At 41.8% G+C, this 21454-nt stretch overlaps 2 protein-coding genes across 3 annotated transcripts in view; both read right to left on the reverse strand.

Moving 5' to 3' along the window:
* Window positions 1-3561: 3561 nt before the first annotated feature.
* On the reverse strand, window positions 3562-15320 carry ADGRF4 (adhesion G protein-coupled receptor F4). Of its 2 annotated transcripts, XM_088162494.1 has the most exons (9): window positions 14475-15320; window positions 11251-11352; window positions 10831-10867; window positions 10535-10695; window positions 9285-9566; window positions 7228-8592; window positions 6329-6370; window positions 6190-6249; window positions 3562-3978 (listed from the first exon to the last, which is right to left on the reverse strand). In XM_088162494.1, the coding sequence occupies exons 2-9, from the start codon at window positions 11326-11328 to the stop codon at window positions 3973-3975; spliced, it is 2031 nt and encodes a 676-aa protein (XP_088018620.1). In that variant the 5' UTR covers window positions 11329-11352; window positions 14475-15320; the 3' UTR covers window positions 3562-3972. The 2 variants fall into 2 exon arrangements, with proteins under 2 accessions (XP_088018620.1, XP_014728436.2); XM_014872950.2 differs by lacking the exon at window positions 14475-15320 and having other exon boundaries at window positions 11251-11396.
* Window positions 15321-16981: 1661 nt separating this feature from the next.
* CD2AP (CD2 associated protein) overlaps window positions 16982-21454 on the reverse strand; it is a 77462-nt gene continuing 72989 nt past the window's right edge. Inside the window, exons 16-18 of the mRNA XM_014872951.2 lie at window positions 21126-21310; window positions 20326-20389; window positions 16982-19278 (exon numbers count right to left, since the gene is read on the reverse strand). Coding sequence (XP_014728437.2) covers window positions 19237-19278; window positions 20326-20389; window positions 21126-21310 — 291 coding nt within the window. The 3' untranslated portion in view covers window positions 16982-19236. The remainder of the gene's footprint in view (window positions 19279-20325; window positions 20390-21125; window positions 21311-21454) is intronic.

Raw genomic sequence — 21454 nt, forward strand, 5'->3', positions numbered from 1 at the left:
TGCCCAGTATTTGGTGTTTACTGAAAGCCTGTTTAGCAACACCAGGGTACGGAAAACTCACTGCTGCTCAAAACACTCCTCTATTAACTTACCCTTCTCAAACAAGGGTATTTTAAGCCAAACCCAAGCTAAACATAGCTCCATCTTCCAGTAATTGCAACAGTCTGCCTGTTCCCTGCCCAGATATGCTGCAGCATGAATAGGAATTACATTATAAAACTCAGCTTGCACTGCCCAGGGGTTGGAATGATCTTGCTAATCAATCCATTGTTCAACACTTAATCCTCACACAGCCCAAAGAGATGATTTACTTACTGGTCTCAACCTGAAACAAAAGTACCCAAAGGATACACATACATCTTAGATGTGGGTTGAAGAGCTGTAATTAAAGATTGATGTTTAAGTCAGCAAGAGAGCAAGTTTAGGACTGCTGAGCAAATAAAAGTGCCATTCCACTGACTGGCTGCAGTTAAGTAAATAAATAGACCTCAGATTGTGTTTTCTAGTTGTGAAAAAGAACGGCCTGAGCACATGGCTGCAGTAATTAGTGACAGATGAACTATTTTTGTCAGATCAGAAGGGACATGCACCTTTTCCCAAAGCAGCCCCAGGGTGTCACTGGAGCCAGGCTGGGTTTCAGATACAATGGGAAACCGAGGGGCCTGGAGGAACACACAGTGTCCAGACACATCTGATCTGAAACCAAATGGCATGTAAACATGTTCACAAGCTTTACACCATTGGAAAGGTTTCTCTGTTGTGTCCAGATGGAAGTTACTGAAGAAAAACACCTCCAACCACAGTGTTCAGAGAAAAACCATGGAAAGATTTCATTACATTAAAATCTGACAGGGAAGTTAAAATTCTACACAACTCCAATGGCATTTTATAGAATCACAGAATGGGTCAGGTTGGATGGGACCACAGTGGGGTCACCTGGTCCAACACTCCTGCTCAAGCATCATCCCAGAGGACATGCACAGGATTGTGTCCAGATGGTTCTGGAATATCTCCAGTGAGGGAGACTCCACACACTCTCTGAACAATCTTTCATTGCTCATCACTGCACAGCAAGGTCTTCCTCAAGTTCAGCTGGAACTTCCCATGCACCAGTATCGATTTGATATTGATTGTGCCCCCCTTGAGAGAATGAAAACAAAAATAATCTGCTTTATAATACAGGAGATGTTAGAAACTTTAACTACATATTCAGCACTGCCCTGGCTGCAGGATACAAACAGGACATCTGACCTGGGGGGGCAGGGAAGGGGAATACTGGTAAGTTTAGAATTTTGACTCGATGGCATTCACAGATTTATGTGCTAAAAATATATTCCCATCATGCTGTTGGCCTAAACAAAACCACTGAAATGAGCCAGAGAAGGAGGCAGTGCTCCCAAAGGGCCCTTTCCTGGGAGCACATCCACCAGGGATTTTAGGTGCATCCTCCCTGTGGGGCAGGAGGTGAAATAGTGCTGCATGTCCCAGACTGTGCTTTCCCCCTGAAATGAGACTTAACTTTGGGAGGACATGGCCCTACAGACCTTGTTTGTGCAGCCACACAGCCAGGGCTCAAAGCCTATGGCAAGAAATGGGATGTGCAATGAATTGTGATCCCTTTGGCAAGGTGGGCCCGGGGGGTTTCAAGTGTCACCACTTTGGCAGCCAGGGTGGAACAGCTCCAATCAAGCTCCTGCACATCCAGGAGTCCAACTGTCCCACACAGCCCTGACATTATTAAGCTGTTGCTACACAGATAATTTGCCAAACTGGCAGAATTCCAGCTCTGGTGATTCCCTCTCCTCAGCTGCAATTAAAGCTGGGCTCTCAGCCCATGGCATTTTGAGAAATACTGGTTTACAGCCCATGAAGGACAGCTACAGCTTTCACTCCTCAAATATATTTATTCATTAAATGCTCCTGCACAGTTTAAGTTTGGGGTATTTAAAAAAGAAGTTCAGTGCTCCTCCTCATCCTGGACCATGAACTGGCTCTATGTAAAGCTTCCCCACCCCTGTTATTTTTAAATACCTAAATGACCATAAAACACAGAGGAAAACACTGATATGTGCCAGGTGCTGAAAATAAGCACCATGCTTCAAGCACCCTTTGATAAACAGCAGATGAAACTGATTCCTCTCACGGTGCTTTTGCTGAGGGAAGACTCCTGCTGAATTTCCTGGGATTCTGGAAGGGGTCTGTGTAATAGAGGAAGCCTCACCCGAGACCATCTATAAATTCCACTGTTTAACAGACTGGTTTAACACGCACACATGTGAGAGGAGGGCAGGTGGCAAGTTTGCTTAAATTTTCAGGTGCTATTAAAAAAAATCCAATCACTTCATTAATAAAATGACACCAAGAAGCAGACCTTGGGGTACTGGTCTTTTAAAATTTGTTGCAGCAGCACACAGACCCAATTTTACCTCTGTTTGAACAAAGCTCTCCAGCCTGCAGATGGGCTGTGTGAAAGGAGCAGGGATGGACTCCTGTAACATGATCAGAGTCTGTGAGAAGAGAGGAGAGGAAGCAACAGAGTCCTGAGGACAAGAAATGTCCCATGGCCCGGGCACAGCTCTGCCCTCCTCAGCTTCTCCCACCAGAACATTTGGCTGTGGCTTTTTCCATGCCAGGGCATTTTTCTCCTTCTTCAATAAAAGCTTGTTGAGGACATTAAACTGTTTTATTTTGCACAAATCTTCTACATTTCAAATGTATGTGAAGCCACATGGGTTTAGGTGATTTCTGACTTTAGGTAATACTACAGGGCATTTATTTACATTTCTGGTAGAGAAGGATAAGTACCACTTGTTAGAAACAATGACAAAATTTCAACTTTATTTTCATTTGAAACCATTAAATCATCCCTGACAAGAGTCAAAAATATTTCTATCAAAGCCTTCATTAGAAAGGGTTTCTCAGAGCAGGACAGATTTTATAATTAAACGAGACACCCCATCTCACATGGAGAAACAATCTCCTTTGTTAGGACATTGCACAGGACATGTCCATCCCTCTGATTAGTTCTGCTTGCTTTCCCACATCTAAAGGGGGAAACTGAATATTTGCAGCATCCTCTTTCTTGTTCATCTCTGTCATTGTCTTGCAGGACAGGAAAAATAATAAAAATTCTGTCCTGACGGATCAGAAAAAAACTTTTTAAAATTCCTCTGGCACACAAGTACTGAGATGGGCACAACAAATACTGGGAGGGAGAGAACGGCTGCAATGCAGAAACAGAATTGTCCATCAGCCTGGGAGGACAAATGGAAATGATGAATACAGTAGCAACTAATAGAATCAGTTGTGCTCAAAAGACAGCCAAAATCAGCTAGATAATACTCAACATTTGTACATCACATGAAAAATTAAATAATTGCAGAACATCTCCTTACTGTGCAGTTGGAAAGGAAAGGAAAGGAAAGGAAAGGAAAGGAAAGGAAAGGAAAGGAAAGGAAAGGAAAGGAAAGGAAAGGAAAGGAAAGGAAAGGAAAGGAAAGGAAAGGAAAGGAAAGGAAAGGAAAGGAAAGGAAAGGAAAGGAAAGGAAAGGAAAGGAAAGGAAAGGAAAGGAAAGGAAAGGAAAGGAAAGGAAAGGAAAGGAAAGGAAAGGAAAGGAAAGGAAAGGAAAGGAAAGGAAAGGAAAGGAAAGGAAAGGAAAGGAAAGGAAAGGAAAGGAAAGGACTGAAATGGCAAACTAGGACAAACTCTCCTCACAGCAGTTTTCACAAAGGTGAGAAACAAGCTTTATGTTTCAGCATGTTTCCTCCAAGGGCTGCAGCAGCACTGATGGTTCCTGCTCCTGACAGCAGGTCCAGGGCCTTTTCTCTCCAGGTGTTCATGATGTTCCCAGACAGTGCTGTCCATGCTCTGAGCTGGCCAGGCTCTCCAGCTCCCCTCAATCCAGCATCTCTCTGCAAGAAGTGCTGCTTTGCTTCTCGCTGGTCAGATCCACTGAAGACAACAGACCACAGCTAGGACTAGGAGGGAAAACAATCAGGTCAGACTACAAGAATCATCTGGGAAAGCAGAGGGTCCATTTCAAACAGGAGGTGCATCAGCATCCTGTGAGAAACACCACAAGGTGGTCACCTTAAAATGTGACCCACAGGAAAGGTTCCTGCAGGTCTGGGGAAACTCAGAGAATGAAGCAAGAGTCTGCATAACCCTTCCAGAGTTTTACACTGACCATTAAACCCCTGGATACATTGTCCCATTTTGGGCCACTCACTTCAAGAGAGACATTGAGGGGCTGGAGCGTGTCCAGAGAAGGGAACAGAGCTGGGGAAGGGTCTGGAGCACAAGGATGATGAGGAGCAGCTGAGGGAGCTTGGGGGGGCTCAGCCTGGAGAAAAGGAGGCTCAGGGGGGACCTTGTGGCTCTGCACAACTCCCTGACAGGAGGGGACAGCCAGGTGGGGTCGGGCTCTTTTCTCAGGTAATGATGAACAGGATAGAAGGAAATGGCCTCAGCTGGTACCAGGGGGATTTAGATTGGATATAAGGAACAATTCACTCTCGCCAAGGATTTGTCAACCATTGGAACAGGGCAGTGGTGGAGTCACCATCCCTGGAGGTATATAAAAGTCACATAGATATGACTCTTGGGGACATGGTTTACTGGTGGGTTTGGCAGTGCTGGCTTCATGGATTTGACCTCAGAGGTCTTCACCAACATAAACAATCCTATGATCCTGAAGCTCTCTGCAACAAACTTTTTTTAAAACAATCAGGTGTGACAAACTTCTCCAGCTCTAATGAGTCAAACTCCATGTTTACACCCAAGTTTACAAAAGTGGGTGACTCACATCTTTCCCCTCTATTATGCCACAGTAAACACCTACACGTGGTGTCTTCCACCCAGGTGAGTGACAACATCGACCCAAATTCCTAGGCACACATAGCCATGGTTTCCACATCAAGTTTTGCCCAGTGAGATCACTCAATGTTTTTATCAAATGTTGCTGAGTCATGGGATTAGTGACACTTCCATCTGTTGTTTCCAGACTATTATATTGATGGTGTCTTGAGAGAATTTTAACTTTCAAATTTTCAGTCCTGACCTAATGCCTGACAAGATGTGAAACATCTTTATTGGATCTTCCTGGACCTATAAAAGAATTGTAATCTCAAAGTTGCACAGTCTCTCCTGCCCCAAATGACCCAAATGCTGGTTTCAGAGGAGAGGAATAGTTGCCTTAACCCCTCTGTTTTCCCCTCATAAACCATGTACATTTGAACACACAGTCACTGGAAGACCCTCTGCAGCTTTCAATACAAGGATCATAATTGAGTAATAGACTGGAAAAAAAGAAAAGAAATTATTTTTCCCACGTCCAAACTGACACAGTTTCTTTTGGCAGAGAGCAAAAACACTGCAAGTAATTCTTGAGACACCTAAAGGGCACTCTCTTTTATAAATATTGTGTGAAACCACTAAAGACTTGGTACCAAAAGAAATCTAAGGACAACAGATAAAAGTTTTCCAGTAGAGGTAGGAAACACCAACTCAGTGAGGTCAACACTTCAATTCTGCCAAAGTTTTTGTCGGAAGCTGCTAAAACACAGTTTATTTCCTTAAGGATGAAACATTGATTTTAATGAATTGTTCAGATATTTAAAAGAACCTCAAGGTCTCATGAGTGCACATCACTTTGCACCAAACACCCTGGCTGGGCTCTGGCTGGTTTCCATCCCTCAGATGAAAGCAGAACAATCCTCTGGCATCCTAAAGCAACCCTGCTGGCATGCAGATCCATGTTTTTGTGAAGGCAGCAATCAGGTCATTATATTGGGAATTCCAATTCCTAATTCCATTCCTTCCTTATTCAGTGACCTTAAAGTAAATCTAATTTACATGTAGGGCAAAAAAAGTTACTGGCACTGTTTACCTAAAGGGCTTTGACATCTGCAGGTGAAGAGATTATATTAAAATACCACTTTTAACTCTGTAACTACAGCAGTAGGTTATGTAGGAGTCACAAAAATCTATCCATTGCCATTTCTGATATTTAGAAGCTTAATATCCTGAGCAGACTTTGATGATACCTGTATGTCCTTCAGCATGAATTTACATTTGAAAAATGGTGTAACATTTATGTTGATGTAGTGGATGGTTCCATTCTTCCAACATACAAATAAGGTTTGTAAATTGGTAAATAAGCCATTAATAGGAAAATAAATAAACTTTACCTTTTCTAGACCCCACTTCCGCCTTGATGAAAAGCAGTTCATCCTTAAGGCTTCTCTTGTCTGCAGATTTAAATAAAAAATATTAAAGGGACCAGTTTCTCAAGGTGTAGAAAATGTGCATACAATCCAGAATAAGTACCTTTCTGTCCAGAAGTGTCCCAAACAACAGGATGAAGAACCCCTAAGAAATTACAAAACCAATTAACAAAATCAGCATAACTACATGATATTTCTTAAGTGTTTCTAGATGTCTTTTCATTAAGGAGAAATATCATCACCTGTGATTCAGGTAACAGCAATGCACAAAATGGGTTTATCCACCCAGGTCATGCAGGCTCTCAGGAATGGATACAACCTGTGTTAATCCTGACTATGAACTGGACTGATGTGTAATAAACCAGGACTTTCTCAGCTCACTCAGTGCAGCCTGAGCCAAGAAGAGCTAAGACTGGGTGTGCAGCACTGCATCAGGTAACACTGGGTGTTTATGCTGATGAGTTAATCAAAACCATGGAATCAATTATGGAATGGAATGGTTTGGGTTGGAATTGACCTTAAAGGACATCCAGTTCCAACCCCCTGCCGTGGGCAGGGACACCTTCCACTACATCAGGTTGCTCAGAGACTCATCCAGCCTGGTCTTGAACATTCCTGGGGATGAGGCATCCACAGCTTCTCTGGGAAACCTGTGCCAGTGTCATCTTCACTGGAAAAGAGAATTTCTGTGCAATTGTCAATTGATAAGGATCAGACATCTTTGCAGTTATGGACATTAACTGGTGTATTTTACATTTAACAGAAATTAATAATGGGATTAATTATTCTTCCCACTTCAACCCAGACCAGTTTGTTCCATGACCCATCTGCACCTAAAACACCAACCCGGGATGCCTCGTGCGGGAAAGCACCGAGTGGAAGGGAAAGCTGAGATCCTACTTTTCACACACAACACCTGCTGCCAGCCCCTCTTTGACCTGTACCTTTATGCCAGGCTCAAGGTCTGAGCACACACACTACTCCCAGCATCCCAGAGTTTACCTGGAAGGCGTTCAGCAGTGCAAACACGACATGGAAGGCCAGAGAGCGGCTGTCGAGGATTGTGGCTAATCCAAACCCCCAGGTGAGCCCCAGCAGAGGTGTCAGAAGGGCAACGTTTTTGCTGACTCGGATCATGCTGCTCAAATCTTGTGACTTGCAGCCTTCTCCAAATGAGGATCTCCCAGTCTTCACCACAACCACGACCACCACAATGAGATTCATAACAATGATGCTCAGGGCAGGTACCACAAAAGCCAAAAGGGCTTTTGTCTCATACCAATTGAGCCAGCAGGCTCCACTCCTTAAATACCCATTTTTTGGTTCAGTAATAGCAACAGTGAGGACAGATATGACCAAGGGACATCCATATCCCATAGAGAACGCTGCAGCTAGGAATACAGACCTTGTTATCTTAAAAAAAATTAATAATAATCCATAGAGAATCAAGAGGCCCAGGGTAAACATCCAAAAAAACAGGGCAAGATAGAAAAAGTGTAGGAAAAAGGTAGCTGCCACACAGAGCTGGTAGTTTAGGGCTGTATTGTGCACAATGGCTGCCAGGATGAACACGACATCAGCAATGAGAAGCGAGGCAGCGATGTTGACCAAGCAGACGTGGCGCATGTAGCTTATTTCTGTTTTCGTGACGTGGTGCCAGACCACGGCCTCTATGAGAAGGCAGAGGACCAGGCTGAGAATGGAGAGGCCCAGGCCCAGCTGAGTGATGTAGTCCAGCACGGGGCTGCGTGGCACAGCCGGGGCCATCAGGATGGAGAAGGATCGGTAGGCGCGGCGCCGGAGGGCGCAGACACAAACCACGGCGCTGCCGGTGTGAGCGCGCAGCTCGCACGGCCCCGGGTCCCAGCGCCGCTCGGCCGAGTGCCACCCCACGCACCGAGCCCCCCCCTGCTCCAGCTTGTTCAGCTTCTCAAAGGTGAGCAGAATCTTCTGGAGCTCCTCCGGCAGCGACACCGACAGCACCATCCCGTTCACGAAAGCGGGGTCGGGCTGGTTGGTCTCCAGGACGGCTCCGAGCGTTGGGAATGCCACGCTGATGGCTTTGGAAGCCCTGGGTAACCTCAGGAGCTCGTCTTCTGGAATCACCACGTGCCCAGTGATGTTGCCTGTGCTGTTGAACTCCATGGAAAAGTCAAAGCTCTTTGCTGAAGTGTTTCTATGTATGCTGTAGCCTTTGGTAGCGATGAAGGGCTCCTGGATACTCTCTGAACCATTTCTTAGAAGAAGTTTCCCAGCAAATAAATTCACCGAGTCCAGTAATATTGAACCAGCATTTCTGTCCTTTACAAAAGCCCAGTTGGAAATGATGGAACTGTTCAGAATATGGTTTGCTATCCTGCTGTAGCTCTGAAACAAACAAGCAAAATAGAATTAATTTGTTTTATGTTAGAAGAAACCAAATCTTATTCTCCTGGCAGTGCTTCCAAAAAGGCTCATTTAATTCATGAGTGACTTCTATAAAAGGAATAATCCCTTTGACAGTGAATATGTTCCCATAATCCACCCCAGTCAAACCCAAACATCTCATTACTAGAATTGTCCTATCCTCTTCATATCTTACATCAAAAGGTGATTGGAGAAATAAATAAAAAGCAAAAAGGATACCCTAGTTCTATTCCAGATGTTGCCCCATAGTGCAGGTCTGGTTTTTACCACCCTCTCTGATTTCTGAGTTGATCAGGGAAAGATCTCAGCTATTGTTGTACAACACAGCTGCAGGTGAGCACCCCCAAGGCTGCCTTCCCTACAGTGTCATACTTCAGAAATTAATTCTTCCTTGTACTGTTATCCCATGCTGTAACAGCAGTTCCTGAAAACCTTTGCTTTTAAAGAAATTTAATTCCACAGTCTATTTTCATCACACATGAATAAGTAAAAAAGTTTCTCTGACAACAAAATATCCCACTCTGGAAACTTTCCAGGTGATCTCAATGTGACTTGCAGCCACCACTTCATTGGACAGTGGCCATAAGGACAAAATACTTGTGGATGCTCTGTAAAGCTCAGAAGCATCTCCTAAAGCCAATACAAGTAAATACCTGCATTTTTCCTCTAGTGACATTTTCTGAGAGCAGCAGGGAAATCTTCTTTAGCAATTCCACTATATCACCAATGTTTCCTGGGATGGCTGGTGAAGACAGGATATCTGGGATGATGCACGAAAAATCAGCTTGGCAGCTATGATTCCCAGTACCAAAATGTTTTGCTCCATCTCCAGGCTTCCCATGCCCTAGCTTTCCTCCTCCTACAAAAGGAAGATGTTCTCCAGCAGCACCACTGTGTCCTGCAGAGCATGAGAAGTGTTCACTTTGGGATATCCTCTGGAGGGAGGAAATAGATTTGAGACAATTAATGAAAATGAATGAAAATGAAGCTACAGTTACAACCAGACAAGAGATTCAGTGCTGGGTGTGCTGGTTCAGGACTGAAACCCAGGACCAAAGCTCACGTGAGAAGAATATCGTGGTTATACTACACACATGAGGGAAGGGGCAAGAACTAAATGCAATGTCTTATTCTTGAAGTAACTTGAACAAAGATCTTGCAGCTGAGGAGAATTTGTCATAAATAATCTGATTATTACACACACTGGTGTTGTCCTTTCCTCAGTTTCATCCTACAGTGTTCTTATCTTGGTTTAGATCCACATGAGGAACAGCAGTCAAGTGAACATGGCAATTTCATTCCGGAAATATTTCCACAAATTTATTCCTTAGCACCTGATTTAAGATTGTGAAAGAACTAGAACAAACTCTGATGAGGAGTGGCTGAGGCATCTGGGAATGCTCAGCCTGGAGAAAAGGAAGTTCAAAGAGGGACTTTATCACTCTTTGCAACTACCTGAAATGAGGTAAAAGTGAGGTGGGGGTCAGGCTCTTCTCACAGGTGGTGACAGGACATGAGCCATGATCTCCAGCCACATCAAGGGACATTGAGATTTTAGGAAAAAATTCTGAAAGGGTGGTCAGGCATTGGAACAGGCTGTTCAGGGAAGTAGTGGAATCAAAATCCGTGGACATGCTCAAAAAAGGTGTGGAGGTGGCACTTGAGGATGTGGTTCAGCAGTGAAATGGTGGTGCTGGGCTAATGGTTTCACGCAATGATTTTAGAGGCCTTTTCTAACCTAACCAATTCTTTGATTTCATGGAGTCAGAGCCTGTTATCAAAGTATTCCGTGTTTCAGGATCCCATCTCCCTTTGCTCAAGACTGAAAGCACATGGAAGGAGGGTCTGTCTTTGAAAGAAGTTACAAGCACAGGCCAAAATAGGTGCACAATAGCATCCTCACCTCAAAAAGGGACTGAACATCCAGGCTTGCACAAGCATCTGACAGCATCTGCCACTTTCTGTCTTCACAAACAAAGCTTGTCTCCCCGTGGAAGGAGGGAGAGCAAGGCTGAATACAAATTGCTCCGTTATCTTGGCAGGGAATGAGATTTATACAGGCATCTGGAAAATAGTCCAAGCAGATACTGTTACAAGACAGCATACACAGTGTGAGATGTGAGTATCAGGGGTGTAAAGTATTGATAAGTGATAAAATCTCACAAAGCATTAACCCAGGCACACAGTTAGTCACTGTACCTTGCTCATCACCAGTCTTTGATGTGTTACTGAGAATCTGAAAAATAAGAAGTGGAAGGTAGAGTGAATGTTTACATAAATAAGTAAAAGATGACTCCTTAGTACAAACCAGAACGGGTTTAAAGAGGAAAATAGTCCTTTTGAGGTCCAGAATTCAGAGCTTGTGGCCCTTTGCTCGTACAGACCAACTGAGAACTCTCTAATTAAAGTCTGCCTCTATATAAGAAGAGGCCTTCAGTTGGACCCTGCTACTGAAGTGACACTGAGCTCATACACAGGACCTCAGATGAGGAAGTTGTTAATGATGAGGCTGGTGGGACACTGGCACAGGCTGTCCAGAGAAGCTGTGGCTGCCCCATCCCTGGAAGTGTCCCAGGTCACTTGGTGGGGATTTGAGCAGCCTGGTCTAGTGAAACTTACCCTGGGAGTGGTGTGTGGCATGGCCAGGAAGAAGTGTGCAGCCCAAAGGAGCAGGCAGTGGATTGCCCTCACATCCATCACCACACATTTGCTGATTTCCTCCTGGAAGAAAGATGTTAAAGAAGTTTAGATATCTCTGTTTCCACTTTTTGAACACAGTCTGACTACTTACTAGTAAAAAAGCAGCTAAACCTATGCCAGAGACTGTCCTTACTGGGATTGCAAGGTGATTATCAGGCATTCATAATTAATTACCTTTACTGAGAATGACTTGTGAACCCTTTCTTAAAAAAAAAAAAAAAAACAACCAAAAAAAAGACGGAAATCTGTTCAACACTCAAAATTACTGCATTAATAATTTACTGTACACTGCAAGCTGGAGAGCTTATTAAAGCAGGTCAGCCTGTGGATTTTGAAATTATTTAAGACATTCTCATCTCCACTGCTTTCAATGCTCTGCTCTCCTTGGGCACTTCCTGCCATGTGAGTAGGAAACATGGGGACTCAGGGCCTAGAAATCAAAATATGATAAACAAGGCCCAGAGCGAAGAGTTATTTCCTTTCTAGAGGATTCAGACCTCTATTCCCTCCATGAAGTTTCCCACAGTTCTTAATAAAAGCTAAACATCCTGGGATGCAATTTGTTACAGACATATTTGTTAGAGGAAAATAATCCAGCAAAGGGAATGAAGGAAAAACAACATCAAAAACATGTGATACATCAAATCCAATTATTAGATGCTAGACATGTCCAAGGCAACAGAAACAGCTGCTCTGGGTTCAAAAGAATTGAGACACTGATCTTCTATCACCACAAGTAGATTAATTTAATTTTTTTTAAAATCAAAAATAAAATGCATAAAAGTCAGTGAGCTAAACCACTAAAGCAAGAAGGAAATGCACACTGGCAAAATAGGAGTACAGCAGGATCTTAAGAGAAGGCAACATGAAAAACCTCATCAAATTACCATGCCTTGAGAGGAGCCCCTCAGTTTCCCCCCTGACACACACTGATCAGCACAGATGATGCTGATCAGAAGCAGAAAGGGTCCTGCACTGGGAGAGCAGAGATGTTTTCCCATCCAGAGGCTCCAGGCTGTCTCATCTGACAGCATCAAAGGGCCAGGCACACAGCTGGCTGCTCCTTTCACCTGTGGTGTTTGTCCACTGTGCTATGTTTTTAGATCTGTAGGTTTATTATTTAATCATGAAATTACCATAAAAATAAGAGTTCAACTAATGCACTGAATTTCCAAGGTAGCTCTTAAGGAGAACCTCATGCCAGCCTCTGAATTCAGCTGTTAATATGAAAAATATTTTCTGGGTTAAAAGCTAGCAGCCACTAGCTCTTCTGAGAAATAAAATTGATCAGGAGAAGTAAAGCAGAATATTTGGATCAGTATTGCCAAAGAACGGGAGGTGGCTGGGAAACACCTACAGGTTTGGGGTGAAAGGCTGCACCAAATTCTTTTCTGATTTCTGCAGTCATTAAATGTTTATTGTGAGCCCGTAGCCCTAATACCATTTCACAGCTTGGAATCCTTGAGCTCATCGTGTCTCACCATTAATTCACATTCATTTTGTATTAAATCATGGGTGCGACTCCACCTAGGGCTGTTACCTCTGATGAGGCAGAAATCTGGGACATCTCCAAGTACCTCGGGCTCACCGAGACAGCGGCCCCTGCCAGCAGTGAAACACTGAGCTCGCCTGGCTGCATTGTTTGACTCATCCTGGAAACCACCCAGTCCCAGCACTGCAACCCCTGTGCAGCTGGGGAAACTCAGGGCAAAACAAGCGAGACAGCAGCAAGTCACTGTTACTTTAGGAAAACACATGGGTGTAGTGACACTGGGCCGCATGAAAGCATGAACTGAGAGGATGATTCATCTCCTACCATAAACTCTCTACTGCCAATAATCCCTGCCTTTGTAAGGAGCTGTAAGCACGATACTCCTCTGTTCCAGAGGTTTCTGCTCCATCCATATACCAGGACACAGGTACATGAGCAGCTGAGGTGTCAATACCCTCTCATGTGAAAAAGACTTTATAGTAAGGGGACACTTCCACACCCAGCTCAGGAGATTGTAACCAGGATCACTGATGATCCTCTTTCTCCAGTTCATTTCAAAGCCCTCAACAGAGGGAAAGAGCGAGGAGAGAGTGGATGGGCAGCGGTTACAAGAGAGCAAAGAGTTCTTTAAAACAGAAAAAAAACAAAACTGACCATGAATTTAAAAAGTAATCCTTATGTTGGTTAATGCTCACAGCCTTACATTCAAATCCCTTACTCTTCCTGCTGGTGTGAAATTGAAGTATTTTGTAAATACTACTCTAGTCCAAGCATATTCTTGATTTTAACTACGGGCAGGATGCACTGCACAGCAGTCTGGCCCCATGTGGGCACAGCAAACAGAGGGATCTGTCCAAACAATGACAACTGTGGAGTTACACCACCCCAATGCTGGACCCAAAGTCTCTGGCCAAAGGGCCCTTCATCACCTGGAGTCACCTCTCTTCCCTCTACTCCAGAAAACAAACTACAGTTAAGTTTACAAGGAAAGGTTTCCTGCATAAAAAGTTTATGAGCACACTTTTTATAAAATTAAGATTTATACCAACCTTGCAATAATTTGCAAGAGAAATATATTTTCCCAAATACTACAAACTCACAACTTTAACATTTACTAGAAGTATTAAACCCATTATTACAGAATCCAATCTATTGGTTATAGGGCTTGAATGGCCACATGGCTTGCTTACAACTCAATAAAGCACCATAACATGGTAACCTGCCATTGCTACCAAGCAAGTTAAGGCTGCAGCAGGAGGTTTTTGTGTTCACATGGTCATCCAAGAAAAAAAAGTAAAGCTCTTAATTCTTCAGAACAGTGTTAGTTGTATTTTTAAAGGAATCATAGTTGGAAAGTGTAGCTTTAAGTGAAGTAGGTCTAAGAGGAGAATAATCTTAATATACAGCCGTAAGAAAACTCCAATTTCTTTTTTTTTAATTACAACACTGATTAGAGACCAATTACAAAACTACAAAAAAAAAGAGGTTAATTAAAATATCTAATTATTTTCACAAAAAACTCAGGAAAGAAGTGCAAACTAAAGGCAGCCTTAGCAATTAAATGCATTTTAGATTATGAATGAACCAATTTCACAGACCACTGATAACTCACAACATCTCTGGAATAATGATGTTCTGTGGAAGTACTCACCGTTTTCAGAAGTCTGGGGAATACTGTGAGCAAAGTGAACCCAGCCAGGGATCCCCAAGGTCTCAGACGTGACAGTCTAACCACTCATCTGCTGCCATCCTGCCCCAGTCTCACTCTCAGTCTTACCCAGCCCTGCCTGGGTGCTTCGATTCATTTGGAGTTTTCCCATGAAGAAATAATGTTGGCCAGCAGCTGCTTCTTTTCTCGCCTGACTGGATTAAGGCTGAGGAACCTGCAGATGAAGGTATTGCACTGCAAAATGACAAAACACGTTACAAACCCGCCCATGAATCTCCAGATTGCCACCTCTGTCAGAAGTCCACAGGGATGAGTCACACCCGAGGGGTTGGTGCCTTTCCTCCAGGTGCAGGCAGCACCTTCTGCTCCCCTGTGTTTCATAGAATTATGGAATGGTTTGGGTTGGAAAAGACCTTAAAGACCATCTAGCTCCAACCCCCTGCCATGGGCAGAGACACCTTCCACTGTTCCAGGTTACTTTAAGCCTCCTCCAACCTGTTCTTGAACACTTCTAGGGATGGGGCATCCACAACTTCTCTGAACAATTTCTTAAAGACCTCGAAACATTAATGATCAAAATCTGGTCAAGTCAATGCATTATCCTTCATAAATGCAAGAGCACACTTCTGACAATACCTTGTGCAGCTAAAAAGCTCAATGGGCAAATAATAACTTTGCTTCAGGGCTACCCCATCATAAAGGGTGACAGTTATCTGCTGAACCTTGTGCCATGGTCACTCTTGGCTCTCTAAATATCACCTCCCCTCCAAGAGCCAGATTTCCAATAGTCAGAAATTGACAGCAATTCTGTGGCTTATCACTACAGAAGAGCAATTCCTAACACTCCTTCACACAGGACTGACTTGGAAGAGCTCTGGTCACTAATTTTTTTTTTCCTAATTTCCTGCAGTGTGTTACTCAGGAGCTTATGGGGTTTCCTGTTATTTTGCCTGCTGTCACAACTCCAGCCAGTCCTCAATCACAGGTGTGTCTCCAGTTTTAACCTAAAGATTGACATTATTTACTGTTCTGCTTTGATACAGCCAGCCTCACATCAGGATCAAGCAGGAATTTAGCCAGGCACAATCAAGCACAGCCAACACAACCCACCTGGGAAGGTTAAATTTCTTGTACTTGGTAAAATACCAGATAGAGATCAATTTTAAAAAATACTTTAAAGTAAGAAAGGGTAAAAACCATACCATGGCAAGGTATGACAGGTTTCAAAAGCCTTCTTGCCCATGTCACCTGGAGCTGTGCTTCTACACACTCCCTGAACATTTAGTGTGATGGCAAAACTGAATGGCCCTTGATTCTCAACACCTTCTTAACATCAAGGGTTCTCTGAAGGATGCAAATTCCAGCACCCTGCAGCCCTCAGACACCCACACACTTCTCCCAGAAGGAAACTGTGTGAAACTGGGCTCCCAGGGGGCTTGGAAAGAGATTGAAACCATGACTCCCAACAAAGAGAGCACTCCAAACCCTGACCCCAGCAGCATCAGCCTATGATTTACAAGCTGGTTGGGGTTGTTTGCATTCTTCAGGCACGTACAGGGAGGGGTTTGTCTTCTCAGCTCTTGCAAAATCCAATTAACCAAGATCTGCAACCAGCTGCTTCGATGCTGTGCTCACCTCTTGCTTTCTCAGAGATCACAAACATCACAGGTAACTTTTACAGCAGCCAAATGGCAGCTGTGTAAACCAGGGTTAACCATTTCCTTTGGAAAGAGTTAACAACAGACTTGTGCTAACTTAATGAATACAAGGTATTTATTTAAAAGTTCAGCAGATACTTTGCTATATTCAAACCCTGCAATAAATCACAGGTTTCCATGAGAACTTCACTTCCATGAATATTAATGAAAAGATTCATCTTTGTGGAAAAAATAAAATCAAGTAAGTAGACCTGTAATTTTACTTAACTATACCTTGTGTGCTACCAAAAGATTTTTAGAGAATCTTAAGATTCAATGAAAACCTGGCAGTTTAAAAATGCCCTTCTGCTGCTCTGTTATTTATGTGCCTTTGCCCTCTTCCATATCCCTATTAAATATGCCACAGTCTCAGTCTTCAGTTCTTCACTATATACTTAAGAAGGGATTCAAACATGCATTTATCCATGTTACTGAGTGGCAATAGGGATCCTAAATAAAGCCTCTGAGGATGCACAGTATGGTCAGTTCAATATGGGCCAAGAGGAAAAAAAAAAAAGGGGGGAATGGATAGATCCTGAGAAGTTAAAGATTCTATATTTGCAAAGCAAAACTGAGCTTTCCAACTGTCTGGGTCCTAAGCCACCCTGATAGTCAGGAGCCAGAGTACCCTAGCGAGTAAATGGAAATTGGAAAATTTTAAAGGGGGATTATTATAAATACTTTGCTTCCATCCCCCAGACTCCTCCTTGCAAAGAATTTAATGGCCAATTAATTTAATTTGTATTAAATTTTAATACAAAACTCCTGAACAGAACTGAGCAGACGCCTGAAGAGATTTTTATACTCATTTTATTTGCTGAGTTTGGATAGCATGCATCATTTTACAGCACCGGTAGACAAGTCAGTGAAGCACACTGCTCTTAGGAACTTGTACTGTGGAATGTCTCCAAAACCATTACCCTCTCCCCCTCCACTGCAGTACATAACAGTAGCTGAAGACAAGACAGACACACATCAGGGCAACTTCCTTATGGCTACAAATACTCATAGCAGCGACTTTTAAAGGAGGGTTTATTAAATCAAGTCATTGCACTTGGGTCATTTATTGCTATAGCGAACAAAGGCCATTAAATAACAAACACCTTTCATTTGTGGCTTTAACTGATTGTCTTGTTCTGTTCATCCTCTGCAAGCTCACACACAGGCACAATTTCTTCAGAGCAACCCCCTTCCAAGATTTGTTTCGTGCTCCAATCACAGTGAAGAGCTTGTATAACAAAACTGGGTCCTCCATTAGGCTCAATTCTTGTTTTTCATCACCTGCTTTACAGGCATGAATTCCAGGCAAGAGTTCAGTATGAAGCATGTGATTCCTCAATTCATCTGTGATGCACTTGGGCAATTCAAGGTTAAAAGCATTAAGAGTCAATCAGCTTACCAGCAATTTGACTAGTATATATTACTCAATACCTGCATAGTGTATTGATCAGATTTCATCAACTATTTGAACCAGTAATGGACAAACATTCCTCAACTGACGTTTTGACGTTTGTATTTTATGACACATCAACTATGGAAGAATCCCACAGTGTGGGATTACTCTCAAAAAGTAACACTTCCATGTCCCTTGAACAAGTGACATACTGAATGATTACTATATTTATGCTACTCCCATGAAGAGAAGCTTAATAACTTTCTTTTATTAGTGAAGTTGCCAAATTACGTGGCATGTTTTTGTCTTTTAAGTTATAGCAGACCTAAAGGAGATGAGCTGATTAATGAACTAATGAATTTGACTGGCTTTCTAAAGCTGTATGTTTTTTAATTCTTTAATCAGATAAACACAGCAATAAATACCATAGTCTCCCATCACTTTGCATATTATTTATGTATTATTCTGGTGCAAGTTTTGAGCCCAGGGGTTAAAGATAATGGTAATCCACAAGATCTCAACTTTTTTTCCATAAAGTAACAACACCATCTTGGACACCAGTACAATGATGTCAAAGCAATTGTTCCAATCACTCATTAAAATACAAAGATGTTACTAAGTTTAGAGGTATGCAATATACTGAGAAAGTTTATGGCATAAATATATAAATATTGAGAGCTTTTGAGAGTATCAAAGTTCCAAAGGGATTTATTTGGAGATATATTATAAACAAAACCTGACTATTGTAAAAACAGATCAAGATGCATACTTGAACCACTAGAAAGACCAATGACTTCAGAAACACAGAAGTACAGATGCTGTGACTTAAGGTTTACTCTTTCATGCTGTATACTGTAATATTTTAGGCACAACAGGTTGAGTTAAGACTGGATTCTCACTTTGTTTCTGTTTTCCTTGTGGTTTAACAGTTAATTGTGTCATGATTATATGATTCAGTCTTAAATCCCTTTTTAATCCAATAGTGCAAGTGACAAACCGTTCTGCTGAACTACTCGGATTAGATCATTCAATCTTTCTACAATGCATAGGAGTTTCACCTGCTTCATTGCACTAACAAATTCCTATCTCATTACTCAACTTATGAACAGTATAGTATTAATATTCTCACTGCAGACAGGCACAACAGCATAACCCTGGGTAGGACTGCCAAAATTATACAAATACCATATATTCCCTTTTGCATGTAGGGGAAAAGTAGTGACTACAATTACGATACAGTTATTCCATCCCTTCCAACAGACTATTTTACAGATTAGTTGCAAAGACAGATCACCCTATTTATAGTATAGATCTCTTTAAAAATTAAGCTACAGGTATTCAATAAAAATCTATTAAGAATTCCCTCTCCTTTCTATACAGATTCAGTAGTATTTTCAAGCAAACCAAAAAAATAAGGTCTGCAATTCCAGCACAGTAAGAAATAAGGCCTCTTTTATATTGGCAAAAAAATTACACCATTATTCTTTTTTGTTTTCTTATCTCTCTGAATATAAGACTATATTCCTTTTTTTAATTATATTTTTTCTTCAAGACTGTAGAACACCAGCATCCATTATAATGTAATAAGAGTCAGTTCTCCTTGTGTTCAGCTTTGAATTCCTGGCGAGTTAGAAACATTGAGTCCATAGCTGTCTCATGTAGACATCACTGCTTTCTTCAATTTTTCTACTTCAAGCTGAAAAAACAGACATTTTGAAAAGAAAGTCAGTATTAAAATAGCTATAAAGTCTTCAAAGCTTTCATCAAAGTTAAAACCTTTACATTTCAAAGACACTTAAAATCTGTTTATCTGGATAAACTATCTTGAAAAAAGAAGTCAAAGCTGGGTTATGGAATCACCTAACATGCCCCCATGTAATGCTGCACCATCACCTGAGAGTAACTTCCTAAAACAGCCTTTCATGCAAAACACTGCCTGGATTAATTTGTATTTCTTGAAATGGACAGAGGACACCTGGAGTTACGTCCTCTCCATCTCCACTGCACATTCAAGGCAGTGGTGAGTTAATGTGATATATAATAATGTGACTCTAAAGCACAGATTGCTTTAGAGTCACATTAGAGACTCACCAGAAGTTTCTCTCATGTGTTTCAAGCAGCTTTGTAGCCAACAAGATGTACTATTTTACAAATAAAATGCCCTTTTGTACCAGACTGAAATAATTTCCTACAATGACCTCATCCTATTAACTATTTAATGTCATCATATTGCACTGCAGGTAGTGTTCTTCATCAGTAAACTGAGGAGTGGTGTTCATTCATAAGCAAATTTTTCAGATGCATTCTCTTCTTTTTGGCAAATCATCCACACTTAAACAAGTCATCAAAAATTTAGAGAGTTTTACTTCTGCCCTTTCTTTTGATTACCTAAATTAAATAGGGATTTTTCAATCTTATAAATGCAAAGTATTAACTTTCTCTCTTGGAACTTGTCCAGTTGCACAGATTTCTAGCAAAGAGCAGAGTCCAGCAATGCCAGACTGAACTCCCATCCCAACCCCCACACTGATTGATTGTTAGAAATAATATTCCAGAAAAAGAAAGCTGAACTTCTTCTCTATACATCCAAATGTCTCATGAAGCATTCATTCAATCACAAAATAAAACAGCAACACAAAAAGAGACTGAACAGGTTTGGTGAGACTTTCCTGTGACATCAAATCTCAGAACAAAGCCTCCACACCCCTAAACTCCCCATGCCCTCCCAAAGTGATAACATTACCTCCAGATTGCTTCGCAACAGCTTCTCTTCCTCCAAATCCTTCTTTAGTTTTTCCAGTTCTCTCCTAATAGTAGTTAAGATAGAAACAGAAGTTAGAATGGGGAAAAAGAAACTTCACATTACTGAGGACAGGATGCACAGGTCTTGTTTATATTTTATGAGTGGGATTCACAAAACAAGGCACATGCCCACCAGTGAATTGTTACTCATGTATGTTGGACCACAAGTTTCCACCATCACTCAACACTTCTTACTTACAGCTATTCACCTATCCTTAACTTTTAACTCCAATTTTAAGGAGGCTACTTAAAAGTTTGTGCTGTTATTTAATATTTAAAGTTGAATTCAAGCTAAAATAACCTAAAATAACCTGGCTACTTCTACAGAGAGAATAAATTCCTTACAGTATCAAGTTCCCATCAGCCACGTTGATAGTGCAAGTACTTGAGCACAGTGTTACACAGGGCCTGCACATGTACTTACATCATTACCACAAAAAATTAACTACTTGTCCTTACAATGAAAGAACAAACTGTTTAAGAAATACTTTCAAAAAGATGTAATGGATGCAGGAGTGCAAAGTAGGAGGGAGAAAATGCATACAAATTCCAAAAATACTCTGACATCAAATTTGTATGCATTTAGGACATTTAGTAGGATCAATTTCAATAGAAAATATCTGAATTTATGTATTAATATATTATTAGCATAGAACAGCTTTCTTGTTTTAAAGTCTGGCATCGAAGACATTTATAAGATGTCTATATAACTCTTTGCAGATCGACAAAGGAAATATTTACCCATGCTCTTTCTTCAGTGCATCTACTAAACCCATTAAATCATTAATCTGAGTCCTGAGCTCTTCCACAGATTTTTTTTCATCATCTGCTTCTCCTTTAGGTTGGAGGTCTCCAGGTAAAAAGTCGAGTATGACAGAACTTGGTCTCTGAGATGAAGGTGGAATCACTGGGCTGAATGCAGATGGCTAAAAAATACATGAGCAGAAAGGTAAGAAGTGAAATCTTTATGAACTGAAAGCTTGCAGCACACAGGTTGTACCAGGATGGGAGCTAAAGTTCCCTTATTTTTCTAACTAAAAGGTAAAAAACAATGTCCAGCTTGAATGGAT

Source organism: Sturnus vulgaris, chromosome 3 (assembly GCF_052056855.1).
Source record: "Sturnus vulgaris isolate bStuVul1 chromosome 3, bStuVul1.hap1, whole genome shotgun sequence".
NCBI lineage: Eukaryota > Metazoa > Chordata > Aves > Passeriformes > Sturnidae > Sturnus > Sturnus vulgaris.